The 20,994-nt window shown below is 39.1% G+C and overlaps 1 protein-coding gene across 1 annotated transcript in view; it reads left to right on the top strand.

The window, feature by feature from the left end:
* Positions 1-20,994, top strand: part of acvr2ba (activin A receptor type 2Ba) — a 32,853-nt gene that overhangs the window by 2,006 nt on the left and 9,853 nt on the right. Inside the window, exons 2-8 of the mRNA XM_057857342.1 lie at positions 5,740-5,956; positions 14,460-14,560; positions 15,582-15,733; positions 17,454-17,597; positions 17,682-17,825; positions 19,240-19,388; positions 19,454-19,568. Coding sequence (XP_057713325.1) covers positions 5,740-5,956; positions 14,460-14,560; positions 15,582-15,733; positions 17,454-17,597; positions 17,682-17,825; positions 19,240-19,388; positions 19,454-19,568 — 1,022 coding nt within the window. The remainder of the gene's footprint in view (positions 1-5,739; positions 5,957-14,459; positions 14,561-15,581; positions 15,734-17,453; positions 17,598-17,681; positions 17,826-19,239; positions 19,389-19,453; positions 19,569-20,994) is intronic.

Below are 20,994 nucleotides of genomic sequence, written 5' to 3'. Positions count from 1 at the left end.
ACATACCCTCTTTCTCAACACAGACAGTTGCCAGAGAGAAAAAAAAAACACGTTTTACCACCGCAAGACACACTAAACACGCTGGAGTTAACTCTCGCTCTCTCGGTAACGTTCACGACAGTGTTTATTAGGCAGTGGAATCGAGAACCGGTTCCTATAGAGGACCGGTTCCGTGTGTTTCAATTCCATGGAATCGTTTGGCAGTTTATCTAACGATTCCCTTATCGATTCCAACCAGCACGAATTGCGTCACGTATTTAACGCATGTTACACACAGTCCAATCAGAGCTAGTAAGTCAACGGGATTACTGAAAGAGTGACCACTCACCAAGTATAACCTGAAGAGTCCTCGCCGAGTGATTTTGCATTGATTTTCACAGGCCAGGTCATTATTCATGAGACTACTTAAAGAAATGGTGATTTTTCCCAAAAAGTCTATTAATGGGTCTATCGTATTCCTTGTCGAATACTCTATACGAAAAATATAACATCTATCCATCTAAAATAATCCTAAAAGATTTTATTAGCAATTTGAATACTCCTGTTAGAAAGGTTCATTGGGTATGCGTTTGTTCCCATAGCAACCTGTCACTTTCTGTTATTGTCCTACGTCACACGCGCTGCGTATTCTGGGACCAAGAATAGGCGTAAGGTACGCATTTCGAGCACAGCGCGGCGACCTGTTAATATGTGTACGTCCATGAACGAATGTAAGTATTTCCTCTTCATGTTATAAAGTTCTTTTGATAAGTTTGAGCCGTTATCAGCGCGACCGTTGTCCATCCATATGAGTGTAAAGTGCTTAGTTTTCGCTACTTTTATGGCCAAGATGACCGCACGTGCAGGCAGCGTGCTTCCGGGTTGTGCGGGTCATGTATGTGTGTCTTGACTGCTTTACAGACAATTTTCATTGTTTATTGCATCAGCTTTAATATGATGTAATTTTCTTTCAGAACCACACATATACCAACACATTCCAGTTTTCTTCCACACACATCAACATCTTTCCACGCATGCTTTCAACTGCTCATTGAAGGATTCTCATATTAAGTGCCATTGCCTGTATATAGTTGTGTCTGTTGCCAAGTTGGATTAAAGGTGCCAAAGACCAACTCCACTTTCCGCTCCTTGTTTTCTAACCGACACCCCGAGGCGAATGAACCATAAAACATATTAAACCCAAAACCTCATACAGTCCATTAGTCCAAATTAGAATCGTTAAGAGAATCGATAAAGAATCGATAAACAATATCGATAAATCGGAATCGTAAAAATCGTATCAACTCCCATCTCTAGTGTTTACTAAACTTTAATTTTGTATAAATGCGAAATCATGTTGGAGGTATTGCCTACTCGGAAGCCACCCTTCGCAAATATGTTTTACATGTCGGTTGGCTCTCCTCCTCTAAGCCCTGGCCGTCTGTAACTTTTCTGTAGCCGAACTATTCCCATACTAGGGATTTTGTTTTCTTTGATGGGGGGGTGGGGTTCAGGAGTTTCACCTCCTCTGGTCATCGTGTAGCACAGCTGACTCACCGACACTGAGCAACAACCCGTGGGGGAGGGTGTACCTTACAGCTGCAAGTTAGGGATTTCTCCATGCATTTTTGCGACATAAAAAACAGCTAATAACATAAGAGACAGTATGACGGAAAATTTTTGCGGTTTTGAAACCTTGACGTTTTCATACCACGGTATACCTTGAAACCGGTAATCAGCACATGTCTAATCCCAAATAAAGTTACATCACTGTAACATGCTTAACTAAAGTTTCCCTGAAACAGAACATCATTGTTTAAAATCCAAACTCTCGGATCATGTTAAATGTGCAGAAAAGTCAATTCCACATTATAACCTGGAATTAGATAAAACAACAAGCGATTCACATACCGTGTTTTTACAAGACGAAGCTCCTTGTTGGCGGCATCCAAACCAAAACTGCATCACCAGCACAAAAGCGTTTGTGTTGATGTTATCAATTGAAAATAAAGTGTGTAATCTTCAAAACAGAGTGTTTATGGGGTGACATCATCACTCAAAAATAAAATGTATAACATCTATAAAACTATAGCAGCACTAACAAATAGTACCATTTTGGGTCCATTTCACAGTAGATGGAGATTTAAATTATGTCATCACTAGAAATTGTAAAATGTCTATAAAACTGAAGTTGTACAAATAAAAAGTTTTTACAGAACAAAGCAGCACAAATTAAGCAGAAATGAATTGTACCATTTGATGTCCATTTGAAATAGATGTGGGGCTTTGTGAACTCTGGATGACCTAAAAAAATGTTTTAATATGTGCAAAACAGTAGCTTCACAAACTGATTTTTTTTAATGGTACAAGCTAGCACAAACAGAGCACAAATGAAAAGGACTTTCCCCCCAAATTTTGTGTGAAATGGAACGCCAACTTCATACAGCTGCAACCGAGCCAGTTCTGCGTAAAGGCTGGAAATGGTAGTGCCTGACATTTAAAATACATGTACCTTGGTGTCAATTTCAAAGCAAACAGGCCGGTAGAAGTACTGTATGGGTTGTGTTAAAACTGTACAACCAGGTCTGGACTTCTGCTAAACTCTTGCAATCTTATTGCTAGTGTAACACAGCTGGTTCTTTTCATTGCGTTTTTACTTGCTTTATTGTGGATGCGTGCTGCATTTTTAAGCAGGTTCATATTGTTGCGGTTATTTTTAAAACTTATGATGGTGTGTGTAGTGTTGCACTCGCCTGACTTTGAGGCGGACCGCATAGTGGTGAAGTTACCACTCAGTGATGTGCGCGTGCTGTGAATGGATGTCTGTCTCAACAAGTGCCCTGTGACTGATTTGCGACCAATCCAGACTGTGTAATCTGCATTTTCCCCTGTCAGATGGAACAGGCTCCAACTCCAACATGACTCTGAACTCGATAAGCGATAGAGAAAAGGGATTGATAGAAGAATTCGAGATGTAAAAATGCAAACATTTTCAAGTTTTTAACCTGACAGTTTTGAGTAAATGCTGAAAAATTGTCTCTCAGGTAGGGAAAAGTTGCTCTTCAAAACTGTCATTGTCTTTTTTTGTTGACACATTTTTACGACAATGTGGCAAATAGATGACTACATGACGTACAAAATGGGCACATGGGACAGCATCAGCTGCCGTTCGCGTTTTCTCACATGAAAGCAAAGCCAGTACCAACCCTAATATTGTTCTTGCCCATTTGTATGTGAACAATGGAGAGTTTATTTTATTTTTGTAATGTAAGTGAATAAAATTTTTTTACATTATCGTAGGATGCAAATTGTTTTCAATAATCCCAGTCAAATTATAGATACATTTCCTGAGCAAAAATGATCGGCGCCACCTTGGAAACTGTCTGCTCCGAACTAGGGCTGCAACGATTAATCGATTGACTCGAGTATTTGATTACAAAAAAAAAAGATTTGAATTAAATTTTGCTGCTTCGAGCATTCGTTTAGTTAAAGTGGCGGTGTAATAGTTTGTTTTGAAAGTGTTTGCATTTAGTTGTATTGATTTGGGTGGATACACTGCCCTTTAGTCTGGCTAATTTCACATGGCTGAATCCAAATGCTCCCTGTTAAGACCAACATAAGCCAAGTTTTTGTTTGAGCTAATGTTTGTTTTAAATGCATTTGTAATTTAGTTTATATGTATATTTAATCGTTTTTTTTGGGGGGGGGGGGCATATGTGTTTGAACCATTTGTTAAGAGCATTGTTTAAAAAAAAAAGAAAAAATAAACCATTTTTTAGCACTTAAGATAGCAGACTTTTGCTATGTAAGTTAGCCAATTGTTTTCTTTGTTGTACATAGATCCTCATTTATTTACTTTTTTATACCATTTGAGGCTCAGCTCAGGTATTTAAATTTTTTTATCCGATTACTCGATTATTCGAACTACGTAGTTCATCATTAATCGACTACTAAAATAATCGATAGCTGCAGCCCTACTACGAACCTCCGGTTCAGAAAGAACAACATGAATTGCGGTTGAAGTGCGGTGGAAGTTGAAGGTTGTGTTGACAAAGTTAAAACTGCAAAATCAAGCCAGAGGAACACATGGAATCTCCAAAAATGGATTCAGCATGACTTAGATGAGATTGTATGATTGTTCATATCACTTCGTTGATCATTCTTGGACAAAATTATCACAAACGTTCAGCCTGTGTTGGCGTGAGGTGTGTATTGATACGCTGGCCACTTGAGTGACGAAAATGAGGTCAAATTACAAATTATATTACTTTTGCCGAATGCAGAAGGGCTGACACGGATTTTGTTGTTACGAGGAAATACTACAAGGTATGTATATATAAACAAAAATAGTACGTCATTCTTTTTCATTGCAGATATTGATCGCAATAAAACATTTGAACAACATGATTCCATTTCTTGTTTTATTTTAAAATGATTGGTGCGTGTGCAAAACAGGTCAATAAATCACAATTTATTAAATTATTAGAAAAAATAGGATATGACAGTTTGATTGAGAGCCTCGCCAAACTTTGACCTAACAATACGTAGACCCTCGGCGGCCTACAGACGGGCATTCTCTCGCTGTCCTTGGTTATTCCAGCTCCAATAGCTTATCTTAAAGTTGCTGCAGTTAAAAAGCTCGTAGTTGGATCTTGCAATCTCTCTGACGGTCCGCTGCGAGGCGAGCCACCGTAGAGTAGCTGTAGTAAATAGTATTAAAAAATTACAATCATCATCGTAATAACAATATCAAAGGCAACAAGTCGTTTCATGCGCAAGAGTTTAGCTTTAGTATTTTTTGAGCACTGAACACATGAAAATGCAGGGGATAGGAATAACATACCTTCCATAACACAGCGGCAACATTGCTACAAAAACACCAGGTCTTTGTGGTGGCACGAGCCTAGTTCCACATCTGCCTTCATGAACACGTTGTCCTCCCGTGCTGTGATGATGGCAGATGGATGCGGTACTTCCAAATTTCTCTTTTTAAGGGATTTTTATTTGTAATGTTACTCCAGCTCCTCTGTTGTTTTGGATGGAGAAATTCTAACACGGAAGCAGACATAAGGAAGTAAAGTGGAAGTACTGAAACCTGTCTATGAATGTGGCTCGACCTGTGAAAAACATTTTCACATTTCCAGCACTGTTCAGAAAAAAAACTTTTTGTTTGTTTGTTTATAAAGCTGTTATCGTGTAAACCTATCCTCAATAAAAAGTTTCAGCAAATTTTGACACTGCTGTCTTTTTAAATATGAACTTAGCTGGTTAATTCTACACGAGATGGGTACAAAAATCTGAATACAGGATTTCAAGTTAAGATGATGTTTGAAAACTTTCTTTCTTGCTGCTTGGATGGGCATATTTGAATGGTATCAACCCATGGGTTCTTTTGCTGTTTTGTGATTTAACTTATCTTAACCTGATAACTGACAGTCGAAGCCCAGAGGTAGATGAACACAATACACACAACAGGTATAGTGAGATTTACTTGAGGGGTATAATCCCTTGTACTTTGTTTATCTGTAGAAGCTTCTGGCTTGCTGCATTTTATGTATTATTTCGCGGCTAATTAAATGTCTTAAGAGATCATTTAAGCGCGTCGGATTATTCGGCAGCAACATCCCTGGCACCCAAGGTACTCCCAAATCTGGCAGCGCTCCAGAGCAATAACTCTTTGACGTTCCTGATGCCGTCTGTCCAGCCATCCATCCAGATGCTCTGTCTGATTCATTTACTGTCTGGTCTGGTGTATCACAGGGTACAGTGTGGGCGAGGCAGAAACACGCGAGTGCGTGTTTTATAATGACAATTGGCGCGCTGAGAAGACCAACCAGAGCGGCTTTGAGCGCTGCGATGACAAGGACAAGGACAAAGACAAGCGGCTGCACTGCTACGCCTCCTGGCTCAACTCCTCAGGGACCATCAAGCTGGTAAAGAAAGGATGCTGGCTGGACGATTTCAACTGCTATGATAGGTAAGCCAGTGGCAGTTGTCTGAAAGGCAATAGTGGAAAGTTGGTATCAACGTTAAAGTGGACCACTTGACGCTCGCTTATCTTGAGTCACCATGCTAAGTCAATTTATTATTAAGTCAGTCAATGTGGGGGCCACAGGTTCAGGATCTTTCCTCCAAATTTGGCAACTATTAGCCTTTTCCTCACTGGCATTCAAAGCTGGCTTTTTCCCAGGTCACATTATCAAAGGTATTACAGGTAGTCACCGGGTTACGAACGAGTTCCATTCCTACGCTGGCAACATAACCCGATTTTCCACGTAAATCAGAACTAAACCTTTAAGTACCCCTAAATGCACCTCAAATCTCAAAATAACTATCCAAAAACATGCATTATACGTAGGGATGGGAATCGAAATCCGATTCCAATTCGGAACCGGTTCCTAGTGTTTCGAGGCCTCGACATCACAATGAAAAAGCCTTAACGATCCCTTTAACGAGTCCTGAAGACGCATATTGCGTCGTGACTGTCTTGTTGTCCAAACGCATCAAACTAGCATGGCGCCAAGAACACCCGCTCCAAAGTTTGGCTACACTTCACCAGGAAAGAGGGTGAAAATGAAAGGTTACGATGGTTTAGCACGAAGCACGAGCATTGCAGCCGTAAACAACAATGACAGCACAACGCTCGAAAGTGTGTCTTCACTTCACGAGGAAAAATCACAACAAAACGACTTGCAATCATTGCAAGGTGGAGATAACTGCATCGGGAGGGAAGGTGGAGATAACTGCATCGGGAGGGAATAGACTGCACTGTCCTCACCGAGACAGCTATACAGCTAGCTAAACTCCGAAATGACGATACAGAAGACGTTGGTATAATTTGCTGACTTTATTCAACCATCACTTGAAGAGTGAAACTAAAAATAGAACTGAAACAAATCAATTTCGTCCCCAATAACAAACAGGTTTGCATCAACGTAAATCAGCGATGATTAGCCGCTGATTTAGTAATAACAAAACAGTTAGCATGCGTTCGCTAGCATTAGCACATCGTTCAAACCACTACACAACTGGATTTAAGTGTCCGATCGCGAGTGGAAACACACAACAACAACACAAAAGATGATACATACAGGCGTTGCCTCTGTAGGTATTTTACAAGCATTAACAAAGAACGTAGGGTAGTAGCAGTGCTTCCCTCTCTAACTCGCTCACTCGCTTGGATGCGGCATTTCTTCTTCTTCGCGTGTAAGCGCGCTCTTCTTCGCCTGAGGACGCGCAAGGGCGTCCCCACTTGAGCGTGAAAGCACCATAAAAACTAAAAGGCATGCATTTCAATATACTGATAAACAATACACTTTAACAGGGGTCCCCAAACTACGGCCCGCGGGCTGAATACGGCCCGCCCCGACATTTGGTCCGGCCCCCTGAACAATACCAGAGAGCATTTTGAAAATTTTTTTTTCTCAATAGTGTTATTTATTTTCTGGCCTTTTTCTCTGAAGAACTCGGTGAGGGTTATTTGGTTATTATCTATTAATAGTGTTATTATTATTAATTATGATTATATTATATTATTATTTTTATTTTATTTTACTTTTGTTCCGTGAAATATCCAGAAAGGGTTATTTGATTGTGGCTTTCTGAAAAACAAATTTTTTACATTTAGGCACTCCTGCAATCGTCACACTTTTTCTGTTACAAACTGACCCCGGCCCCTCATCAGAGAAGGGAAAAGTTATGCGGCCCCTCATCAGAGAAGGGAAAAGTTATGCGGCCCTCACTGGAAAAAGTTTGGGGACCCCTGCAAGTTAAACACATATTGCTAACGGCAGACCAACGACCTATATGCCAATACATACCAATATGTTTTATTTCTATTAGAAAAATGTTTCAGTAAAATGTTAAACATTCTTGTGCATTTGCCACTTATTGCCACAGTTAATATTGAGGCTTTGGGCCTCTTTTGACCTTGTTGTGAGTTTGTAAGGTTGTGACTTCTGATTAAACAAAACGTTTGTTCTTCTTTTTCCCCAAATTAGAATCGATAAGAGAATCGATAAAGAATCGAATCGTTAAGCAATATCGATAATGGAATCAGAATCGTAAAAATCCTATCAATTCCCATCCCTAATTATACGTCATTGTACTGTCTTCGCCAAGACGTTGGAGCTAAGTCCTAGCTCGATAGCGAACTAAACTGTAATCTTTTCCCTCTTTCACCCGGCTGTGTGACTTCTTCGTGTGCACAAATACGTTCTTCCTTATGTGCACATGTGCTCTTATTCGCTTGCGGAAGTAGTACTTGCTCAATGCGCCAAAATAAAAGCATGCACCGCAAAACAAAAGTCAACATTACAATCAAATGCACATTTCGCCAAAAAACAGCAGAACCATCATATTAATAAAATAAAGTAAAAAATAAGATACTGTGAGAGACAATAAGGTATTGTTTACACAACTGAATTAAAAAAAAAACAAAAAAAAAACGACTGGAGACAAAATGGCTGACGAGACTCCAGCGTCGAAATCATGCAAGTCGGGTACATCGTAACCCGGGGGCTACCTGTACGTATATTTTTCGGACTATAAGTCGCTCTGGAGTTTGAGTCAAACTAGTTAAAAAAATGCATCCGAAAAAGAAAAAAACCATAGACTTCTAATCGTATTGACGGGTCAATTTAGCCAGCCACTGCACAACGCCTTCAAGCAGGGGGCCCATCCCACAATCCGCTTCGGTAGCGTTAGCAGCCCATCTACAAAAAGCTAGATGCGGGCGTAGTAAACGGCCGCCATCTTAAAGCAGTACACTTCCCTACAAGGCAGTTGTAGCGAACCTTCCAAGCAAACCTGATTAACTTTTTATCTAAAATACTCCTAAATCGGTAAAATATTGACTTGAATCTATCTTTAAAATAGTTTTAAAACTTTCACATGTCGAAAGTAGACAAAAGGGAAATTAAGGAATAACGGGAGCAATTTTAACAACTTTAACGGTTGATTCACAACATTAAATTAATTGAATGTAGTTTAAAGCTGCTGATATAGCATGGGGACTGGAGTTTTTTATTTACTGTTATTTTTGTATATTTTTTTACTGCTATATGTTAACTTGATACTGAAATAGTAGTTTGGTTTAGCCTGAGAGTATTTTTGAACAATTTTGGAACTAATGTACAAAACATTTAAAAAAAAAAAAAAAAAAAAGGAGGGGGGTGCATCAATAATCGTTTTATTATAATCGAATCGGAGCCTCTGAATCGTAATCGAATCGTTAGGTGCCCAAAGATTCCCAGCTCTACTAACTGCCCTGTTCTTTGCTCTTTTGACAAAGATTCGAGGCTGTTTTACGTCCATATCTATAAAGAATTCTGGGATTTAAGCATTTATTCACAAGAATTTCAACATAAAACACTCTTTGTTGTGGTAAGGCGGCGCCACAGTGACTTAAAGACGAGCAGCACATTTGTCACATTTACGTAAAATAAATTATGCTGCCTTTTTTTTTTTCTTTTTTTTTTTCTGCTTTTAGCCAAGAATCGAGACTGTTTTATGTCATTATCTATAAAGAATTCAGGGATTTAAGCATTTATTCACAAGAATTTCAACGCAAAAAGCTCTTTGTGTTTCCACTTGGTCAGCTTTGACGGAGATAGGCCAACTATTAATCGGCCCCGCGCCCCGTGTCCGGTCAATACCATTAAGAAGTCTATGGAAAAAACATAGATAAGTCACACCTGACTATCAGATAAATTTTTGGGGTCCCCATTAACCGCGAAAAACTAGGGATCACTGTAAAACCATTGAGTACCCTCTTGAAGATGGCGTTGCCCTTGTAGATGTTACAATTTGTGCTCATCTGTCAACGTTCATTTGGAATTGTTGGAAAAGTTGTTGGAGAAATTTGTTTTTTTGTTTTTTTAATACAACCTTTGACTTTGACAGGCAAAACTTTTTAAGTATTCGAGACTAACACATTTTAAAATGCCTAAAATATGACGAAGACTACATTGTATTTCGTCCAAAAGACTAAGACGAAAGTCAAAAGGCTGCTCAAAACCACACTGATGATATAAAATGAATGAATTTGACATAGTCTCAATGCGTCATTTGGAACGTTTTCCCAGTTGATTGCAGTTCTTCCGACTGATCAGATGTTTGTAGAAACTATAAAGTCAAAAGCCGCTAAAATTAATGAACTTCATAAGAATGTACGAAAAGTATAGTGTGTACTAGCTTTAGTAGATTGCCAGAATAGCGCCACACTATTGGGGCGCAAGTGCACTGACATCACATGAAAAACCTTTATGAATGGTTAAGCCGTCGTGTTGCTGTTTGAAAATGAAGTGCAGATGTTGTTTCCTGCATTCTGTGTGGAAAGCACAGCCTTTGTGGATGCTTTTCATGGTACCTTTACTACAGTACATTCGTAGCAAAGTGGCACACAAGAGAGAGAATGGTAGTCCAGATTTATCGTCGCAAAAAAACTTTCCAAAGCTACACTGCATGATAAAAGTGTACTTTTTAACTTTCAATACAATGGGGCGATGGATAGTGAAACAGGCTTATAAAAATTCAATTTTATGTTATGCCAGGAGTCGGAAAATTGACTAGTGGCTTCAACCCGAGCTGGTACTAAACAAGAAAAAGCCGGCCTTGACAGCCAGTCGGTAAAGGCTTCTGACTTCGTGGAAAATGTCTTTACGAAAGGGGATATGGAGCAAATAGTTTATAATGTCACTGATTCCTGAAGAGACCCCTGAATTAGGAAACACGGTAGCCAATTTTTAATGCAGAGGCACATTTTCAGTGCTCAAATATGCCAGTACTGATCCAAAGTGTAGCAATTGTACCAAATAGATCTGCTAACTTTGCGTAGGATTATATGATTGCATGTGTTCACGTAAATAAGAGTTACATTTTTTTTAATGGTCAGTGTCTAAAGCACATAGTCACAATGCAAACAGGCATGTAAGGACACCCTGTCCATAGAATACGACGGCTTTAAATTATTCACAGTTGCATAATGTATGCTGTGAGAGCGGGAGAACATGCTGAGGTGACACGAAAACTGTTTTATTAATCTGGTTTTGAAGATATCGGGGTCAGTTCTCAATGAGACACGGGTAGTATTTCCATATGCTAAGATTTACTGGACATGACAATAACGCGATATAGATTGCAGTTTTACCCATCACTAGTGTCTTATTTTGCCAGTTTTACGACCTAGGTAAGTGAATAACAGGAACCTATGAGTTATAAGATTTTGGTTGTGTTTATTTTGACCTTCTGGCATTGATGGAAAGCCCCTGAAAATATTCTGCAATTAGCCTGATGCATGTAGCTGGACAATGGTTCTGTCATGAGATATGCTCGGACGTCATTTTCACACTGAAATAAATAAGATGAAGTTTAGAAGAGTCGAAATTTACTGTAAATTGCCAGGCCAAATTTTACAGGCTTTAAGCCTGTCAAGCCTCCATTCAGATTGTTGTTGTACTTGGGAACACTAACTTTGAAGTTGTACTCCTCTGTCGCTCATGAACCAATCACCTTGAAACTTGGTAGCTACTTTATGTCGCGTGGGCCATTATCTATCGATCCTCAGAGTCCTATTTTGGATTTTTTTGTACTGGGGCTGATTAATTAATTTCGGATTTTAAGATTTATTGTGCCTGTAGGTTCTGCGTTATTTATTTTACTGTTCACTGTAAATAACCTTAAGCTAAAATACACAGTATTACAGTATCATGGTATTGCAATTTTAGCTCTAAAATGTGTTATTTTGAGATGTATGGGTTAAAAAAAATCCCATTGAAGAGGATTTTTTTCCCCACAACATATTTGCAAATTGGCAGATGCCTACAATGGCGGAAGACTTTAAAAAATAGGCTAATGGTACAGAGGAAACTAGTAAGCCGTCTTACCATGCCAACTATCCACGTTGTCTGCCTCGTTAACTAGCTTACGTTGAAGTATTTGTTTAACCATCATTAGACACACTAAACCAGCTTGAGTGAACTCTCATAGCTGGTGGGAAACGTTCATGACAGCGTTTACTAACCATAAATTTTGTGTAAAGTGACGGATGATGATCACGTAAATGTGAAATCATGTTGGAGGTGTTGCTCGCACGTCGGCTGACCTCCCTCCTCTAAGCCACAGCCGTCTGTTTTTTTTTTCGTGAGCTGAAGTACTCCCATGCTAGCGCCTTTTTTCTATTTTTGCGGGGCGGGGGGAGCTCAGGTGTAGTGTCACAGACAGACACAGGACAGAGCAGCAACTGGAAGGGGATGGGTGAGAACTTGCTACATTTTTGGGACTTATAGCAAAAACCGTAACAAATTATACCGTAAAATAGCTAATACCCTAACTAAAGTATGACGGACAATTGAAGTGGTTTTGAAACTGAGACGTTTTCATACTAGGGCTGGGCGATATGGCCTTAAGTACGTATCACGGTAAATTGAGCAAATTTACCTAGATAACGATAAATGACGATAAATTCGCCCGAGCGGACTGTTATATAATTTGAAAATCTGAATCAATGCATGAAATACAAATTAACTGTTTCTCGTTGATTTATTTACCAGCTTTCAATTTAACAATTGCACATGCAGCCTAAACATTAAGTACATGCAAAATTCTTGTAAACAATAAGAATTCAAGTACTGTATGAACATTTATAACAGCTTGTATGGCTTGAACAATGTATATTATAAAAATCAATACGGCGACTGTGCAAACATGTCATTGTAACACAAACGACTTACAGCTTGAACAGTACACTTCAAACAACTTATTGATAATGGCTGCTGTGACATAATTACTCAACACAAGTGTTTACTTCAAGGTTTGAGTATTTTTTTTACTCAGAGCATTTTTTAATATGTACATGCACGCACACACATGCACACCCCACACACATTAAAACTATTGTTTTTATGCCAATGAAACATTTAAGATTTTATGATGGTAGTAATGAGACAGAATAACAGAATGACAGAATAAAGGGAGACCATACAGAAAAATAGCTATGGCCATTAAACGGTTACTGTTATAATTTATGATGAATGCTTTACCATCATATAAGATATCAACGAAATCACACATTCAAAGATGCAAAATAACACGAGATACCTATTGCTAGATGCAGTCTGTGCACAATTCACTCATTGAGTTCAGCTGTTTTGACAAGGTTAGAGCCGCTATCAGACTCCATCACGTTCATTTATAGCCGCTAGCATTAGTCTGTGGCCTGGCTACCAGTAGAAAGCACTGAAAACACATGCTCCTGAAATCGTGGGAACCAGGGAGAAAAGCGGGTGAGAGCCCGTCTGGAGGCCGCCAAGAGTCTACTTAATATCGGGTGAAAGTTTGGCGAAGCTCCCTTAAGCCCGACTCCATCACGTTTGCTTGTAGCGTTACCCGCTAGCGTTAGCCTACCGGGCTTCTGTTTGTTTGAGTTCCTGATAACCACGTGACTTCATACGTAAGCACACTGACTGCTTTCTTAAAGGGGAATGAACATAGCTGAACAACACAGAGTCAATGCGGAATGAAAAGACTATATTTTCTTGTTTATCAAATTACCGAATTTACCGACGTGGTCAAAATTACGTCGGTCATCGTGAAGAATTTCGGTAACGGTAAATTTTCGGTGTACCGCCCGGCTCTATTTCATACCACGTTATACCTTGAAACAGGTAACCGGCACATGCCTTAGTTGTGATAGTTGTTTTGCTTCTAACATTTATGGAGAGCACAAACAAATGTCCTCCACTACATTTTGCCTGGTTAAAAACAAATTTTCAACTAGACTTTAGAGCCGTTTAGTGGGGACATTGACAGAATTAGCTTCGGACTCTGAAGTTGTGGTTTCTTTTGTTAGCTTCGGAAATTAATGAAGAGCTAAAATACATTGTTTTCCTTAAGGCATCAATGAATACGTAACTTAAACAGAAAAAAATACACTTGAAGTTTTAAAGTGTTCACAACGTGATTGCAACAATATTGTTTGAGTGATGAAGGAGCAATATAATAATTTGGAGTGAATAAGGAAACCTAAACGGTAAACACATTGCTTGAATTGCTTTAATTTCCCTGAAAGCAACAGCATATGGACCAAGCAGCTTTGAAAAGCATTTATGGTCCACAGGCTTTTTTGGGGTAAAAATATTTCTGGTGGTGTCAAGGATTACCCTAGTTCTATAGTTTTGGGTCAACCAATCGTTTCTATGTACGTAGTACAATAAGCTAACATTGCACTCCAAAGCTTCACTCTTTGCTTTTTCTTAGCAAAACACCAAACTCGAAATGTACAATCAATTGCTGTAATAAAAATCAGCAATATTTGTTTAAAAAGTTTTTCATTGACAGTACTTTGAAGAAACACCATATTCTTTGTCTTCAGCATCCATTGACCTCTATTAAAAATAGCTGCGATATATTTCTGAACAGCTAAAGCAGGTGTGTTTTGCATGTGTGTGTGTGTGTGTGTGTGTGTGATCCCTTGGTTTCAGGCAAGAGTGCGTCTCTATAGACGAGAACCCTCAGGTCTTCTTCTGCTGCTGCGAAGGCAACTACTGCAACGAGCGCTTCACCCACCTCCCCGACTTGATCGGTGAGGGACAAACCCATCCAAAAATAGCTCTCGCATTAGCGGGAAGGACATTTTGTTATGTTTTCTCTTGGGTTGCGGTATTGTAGTTAAAATATGACTATTAATATGCCTAGTAAAAATGAGACTCTGTGAAAGTTATAGTGTGTCCATGGTTTTATTCTTTGCTTTCAAAGAACTGTACTGATAAAAGAAATTCATCAAGGATTTTTTAAAACATTTTCCAGTGTGAGTATTTATTACATTGTGCATATCAAGGCAAAGCATCCATCCACATTTTGAAAGTAGGGCTGAAAATTGAAAAACCAAAAGAAATAATTTCTTTTCTTCTTTCTTTTGGTCTTTTGGTAGGCTGCCGCTAGTTTGAAACTGCCTTAATTTTTTTTTTTTTTCAAACATCTCTTTTGCATGGCGTGGCGGCTTTTATTTTGGTGTGGCGGTGCGCCACAATAATTAATAGGGGAAACCCTGAACTTATCCTCCCTTAAATAACTGAATCATTTTGTCATTTGGCCTTGTTGCTTCTTTTATGATACGTTGGCATATTTGTAATAATAACTCTTGTAGAATATGAAAAATTACATTAAGCTTTTGCATGAAAAGTATGCTATTTGAAGACTAAAAATAGAGTGAAAAAGATGTTTTTAAAAAAGTTAAATATAAATAAATTTAAAAAATGTACAGTGTATGCAAATTCACGTGAAAAATAATGGGTAAAAAGACAATAATATATTGTCTAATATAAAAGAATACATTGAGTTATCGAAGGAAAAATGATGAGGTAATAAATAGATAATATTGGTTATTGATGTCAATGAGGTACCAACTACTGGTCTGTAGCCCTATTAAAATATGCGCCTTGGTGATTTTCTTTTCCTGTTGGTTTACACACCAGAGGAGGAAGCAGGAACTAGAATTTAAAACAGTAGCATTAAACATCTCACATTTACTCAGTAAAGGATCTTATCCCTAATTCATTGCTGATTTTCAATTAATCATCGATTACCCCCCTCTTTCTGAAAAGTCAAAATCCGGCCTCCCCCTCGAGTGCCATCCATGCTCAATGTGCTGGTCTACTCCCTGCTGCCACTCTGTGTGCTCTCCTTGGCAATCATCTTGGCCTTGTGGATGTACCGTCACCGCAAGCCCCCCTACGGCCATGTGGACCTAAGTGAGGTAAGATGGTTCACAAATACGGCTGTCAGAATTTTCAAAATATCATCATTTCGCAGTAATAAAAGTGCCTCATTATCGTCGTGAAAAGTATGCTGTACATATGAGGGTGTTAAGTAGGAGTGGGAACCTCAGGGCATCTCACGATACGATACTATTCGCGATACAAGGCTCACGATAACGATTATCTCACGATATCACGATACAGCGATTATCAATATATTGGTCAGAAATTGGATACATGATATTCTACGATACAACTGTTGAAAAAAAAAAGATATTTCAAAATAGAAAAAATATTGTTTAAGTCATTTATTAAACAGTGACACCTTTTCTGTGCAACATTGCTGTAAAATATAACTACTGCAAATTGTGCACCTGCACATATAGAGGAAACAAACCACAACCACTGATATCTCTTGGAGAGATCATGATGAATGGCACCCTTAATTTCTTTAAAGAATAAATCTTTTACAAAAAAAAAAAAACAGTGCTGTAGGTGTCAGTCAACAGTTGAGCTTAGAGTGGGGCAATGATAAAATTTGTGGGTCTTTTCTTCGTATATGACCTGAAGCGTTGGTTTGAGCTCTTCCACTATCTGCTTCAGCATTTGAGATGTCAGACTTGGTCAGTCACAGTCTTCCTCACCTTAAAAACAACTAAATAAAACAAAAAATATTAGCTACTTCATAGCTTTTGAGTTGAAATCCTGATTTTTTTTTTTGTTGAATTAAAAAAAAAATGAATTGAATGTATAGAAATTAAAAATGCAATTATTACCTATTTTTAATATGTAAGCTACATTAATTATCATGCACATCACTTTATATATCTTGGAACCTATTCAAACCATTTTTATAGCTTATTGTATCAAAATGGCAGTAATAACGGGTTGTGTAGTAAACTAGATGGAATGTGGTTCTCAAATAATTATCAAATAAATCGGTGAATTCATGTGGGCTTGTTTGATATTCATTTTCATCCAGTTTAGGGTCCTGGTTTATTTTATATCATTCAACACCAAATGTCATCAAGGTAATACATGTAAATTAAAAATCAATTACATTGCAAAACTTTCTTACCTCAAGTGATGAAAGCGAAGCGTTGAAGAAATTCGGTGTGCACTTCGTCACCAGCTCCCAGTTAACCATATTTTTGTTAGACAATTCTTGCATCCAGCAAAGTCCTTCTTCACCTTTCCTTTCTTGTTGGTGTAAAATCTAAAGTGTGTCCCCATGTGTGATTTGTAGCAATATTTTTTCTCATTTTTTCCTCCACCGCTCTCACGAAGCTTTTTTATTTTTTCAACCCACTTGGAGCTTCCTCTCTTCTTCTCTAGACAACTTGTGCGCACTTTACCTTCACCGCCACTCCCAAGCGCCCCTAGTGGACCGCCAAGGAATTGCTCAACAAACATTGAGCAGTTTACATCAGCCATAGGCCATTGTATGGCCAATATGTTAAACAAAAGTATCGATACCTAGCGGGAGCCTATATATAACCGATCGGGTTGCAAAATATCGCGATATATCGCTGTATCGAGATATTGTCACACTCTTCGTGTTAAGCGAGTAAAGCAGCGCAAGTAAACAAAAGAAAACGTAAAACTGGTGTTTGTTGCTAATTGTAACCGTTAAATGGATAAATGCACTTCAAAAGGATGACTAAAGCACTTTGTCGTCAGGATTCTACTCTTACAAAATGTAAAAAACATCTGTTTCAGGACCCGGGACCCACCCCTCCATCACCCATGGTTGGCCTAAAACCCTTGCAGCTGCTGGAAATCAAAGCCAGAGGGCGCTTTGGTTGCGTTTGGAAAGCACAGCTCATGAGCGAATATGTTGCGGTCAAGATTTTCCCTGTGCAGGTACGTCAACGCTCTTGTGCTATACACTCGTTTTCCACCTGACTCTGGTCTAAAACTTGACGTCACTCCCTTGCGGTTGCGCAGGATAAGCAATCGTGGCAAAACGAGCGAGACATCTTCTTGACGCCGGGCATACGACACGAGAACATCCTGCGCTATATCGCCGCTGAGAAGCACGGCAGCAACCTGGAGACGGAACTGTGGCTCATCACGGAGTTCCATGAAAGGGTGAGAATTCTCACTTTTTTTATTTGTCAACTATAGGCGTCTATAAGCAGACTCCACCTGACCCGCTGTGTTTTTCAATATTGGTCCAGGCCTTTTGTTTACCTCGGCAAAAGGGCATTGCTGTTTTTATTAAGACCACAATTTTATTAGACCGCTGCCAAGCTATATTACGGGCTTTTTTTCTTTGCCTTTTGCTGAGCCTAAAGACTGATCCTTGTTTAATTACTGGCAATGTGCAGTGGACCCCTGCATTGTCAAGTTCTGGACTTGTGGGTTATTATGGTGTGAAGTGCCATTAGGGCTCGAGATTTAAATATCAACCAGCCCTCTACAACAGGGGTCTCCAAACCGGTCCTCGAGGGCCGCTGTGGGTCCTGGTTTGTGTTCATACCGATCAAGCACAGACCTTTTAACTAGGGCTGTCAAAATTATCGCATTAACGGGCGGTAATTATTTTTTAAAATTAATCACGTTAAAATATTTGAGCGGCATGGAAAATGAATAAATGAATGAATGAATAAAATATTTGACGCATTTAATGCACATGCCCCGCTCAAACAGATTAAAATGACAGCACAGTGTAATGTCCACTTGTTACTTGTGTTTTTTGGTGTTTTGTTGCCCTCTGCTGGCACTTGCGTGCGACTGATTTTCAGGGTTTCAGCACCATGGGATTTGTGTAATTATTGACATCAACAATGGCGAGCTACTAGTTTATTTTTTGATTGAAAATTTTACAAATTTTATTAAAACGAAAACATTAAGAGGTGTTTTGATATAAAATTTCCATAACGTGTACTAACATTTATCTTTTAAGAACTACAAGTCTTTCTATCCATGGATCGCTTTAACAGAATGTTAATAATGTTACTGCCATCTTGTTGATTTATTGTTATGATAAACAAGTACAGTACTTACAGTGGGGAGAACAAGTATTTGATACACTGCCAATGGGAAAACCCATTGGCAGTGTATCAAATACTTGTTCTCCCCACTGTATGTACCGTATGTTGAATGTATATATCAGTCTTGTGTCTTATCTTTCCTTTCCAACAATAATTTACAGAAAAATATGGCATATTTTATAGATGGTTTGAATTGCGATTAATTACGATTAATTATTTTTAAGCTGTAATTAACTCGATTAAAAATTTTAATAGTTTCACAGCCCTACTTTTAACCAATGAGGTTTCTACTAAAATAAGCAGCACCTGACTGCAATCAACTGATTACACTTATAAAACACCTGATTGGTGAAAAAATGTGGTCTTGTTTTGATAGGGCCGCAGTGGGTGCAGGATTTCACTCTATGTGGAATAGTTTGGAGACCACTGCTCTACAGGAAACACTACGTATTTCATACATCTAAACAACAAATCTCGTCATCTTTTGAGCCCCCTAATTTTTTGTTCAGGGTTCGCTGACTGACCACCTCAAAGGCAACACTGTGACCTGGAGCGAGCTGTGCCTCATAGCAGAAACAATGTCCCGCGGCTTAGCTTATCTCCACGAGGACATTCCAAGCAGCAAGGGAGAAGAGCCCAAACCCACTATTGCGCACAGGTAAGAACAAAAAATGAGTTCATGCGTGGTAACAAGTCAACGAACAAGGATTTCTTTCTCGTCAGGGATTTTAAGAGTAAGAATGTCATGCTACGACACGACCTGATTGCAGTAATTGGAGACTTTGGTCTTGCTGTTCGCTTTGAACCAGGAAAACCTCCAGGAGACACTCATGGACAGGTAAAACATTTATTTTTAAATGATTATGTTTGCTAATTAAAGCTGTTTAATAAGTATGAAAAATGTTTTTCTTTCCTAGAGATATTATGAGAAATTTACATTTTAGTCCATTTTTCTTTTAGTTGTTTTTATTGTACCAGTTAACCTAGGACATGGAATATACTAGTGTTTTTTTATGCTATTCATGCCGTTACAGTGTCAGCTGCTAAAGTATCAGTGCAGTTTAAATTTACGCTTATAGTCATGAACAACAGTGACCAATTAAGAGGCTGTCTGTATCATTGGCATTAGTACAAGTCTTGGTTTACGCTTGTTGACACAACCAAACACATAGGAAGGAAAACATTTTTCCAACTCGACTGTGCGGCAAACGCCCACCTGCTGCCAGCCAGAGACTCGCAATGAATGGGTCTGTCGTAGGCGCACTGTGATGTGCAAAGTGTAGTATGGCTTATGGGCATACTTTCTACTCTTGAGAAAGACAAATCTCATCTGATCTCAGAAAAGGCTCTAAATGTTCTGGGACCACAATTGGGTACCCAGCAAGTGGTATTTGAGGCCAGTGGTGTATAATCGTGAAAAAAAACATGGTACTAAAAGTAGAGGTGGGAATCTTTGGGCACCTAACGGATTACGATTCAGAGGCCACGATTCGATTATAAATTGATTTTTGATGCCCCCCACCCCACTCCCAGCTATTAGCTGCTTTTAACTCATTCACTCCCAGCCATTTTCACCGGCGCAACCCCCTTCGCTCCCGGCCGTTTTACTGGATTTTGACTGATTTTCCAAGGCCCACAGAAAATTCTGTTCTATTGCTATATAAACATGGAACCCACCAAAAGAAAAATTAGACTGTCTTCTTTCAGCAGGAAAAAAAAGTTAGTTCATATCTTTTTCCATTTTTTAGGAATCAGCATTAGAAAATAGCTTAGTTTGAGCAATTTTCCAATTTCTGATGAAAAAACAGAGAAATTGAGCTTTTTGTGAAAGCATACATTTCAAACAACTTTGACTTTAACACAGCTATTTTTTGCTTTATTTACATCCCAAACATCTGAATAATGTTTTCCTTTTGCAAAATAACATAAACAATAGGACAAATAGAGCTTTTGATAGCAAAATAACAATTTATTTACACATAACTAACTGAGAGATGACGCTGTTGTGGCTGCGACAGCCGGGGTAAACTTTTCCCTCATCGACGTCTGTCTCTGCTCGGCGAGCAGCATGGACTCAATGGCATCATCCGCTGCACTGGCGGTCCCGGTGGTTCTGCTTGGTCGTCCAGCGACGCTCATCCCGGGCGTCCTCCCGGTTGTTCTGCTCGGTCTTCCACCGCCTGGCATCCTGGACGTCCATTCGGTCGTTTTCCGCCGGCGCTCCGGCCGTACTTCCAGCCATTGGCTCCGTTGAATCGGGTTGC

The sequence above is a fragment of the Corythoichthys intestinalis genome, chromosome 14, assembly GCF_030265065.1.
Source record: "Corythoichthys intestinalis isolate RoL2023-P3 chromosome 14, ASM3026506v1, whole genome shotgun sequence".
Lineage (NCBI taxonomy): Eukaryota > Metazoa > Chordata > Actinopteri > Syngnathiformes > Syngnathidae > Corythoichthys > Corythoichthys intestinalis.
The sequence above is the reverse complement of the archived record's forward strand: the minus strand, read 5'-3'. Positions and strand labels throughout refer to the sequence as shown.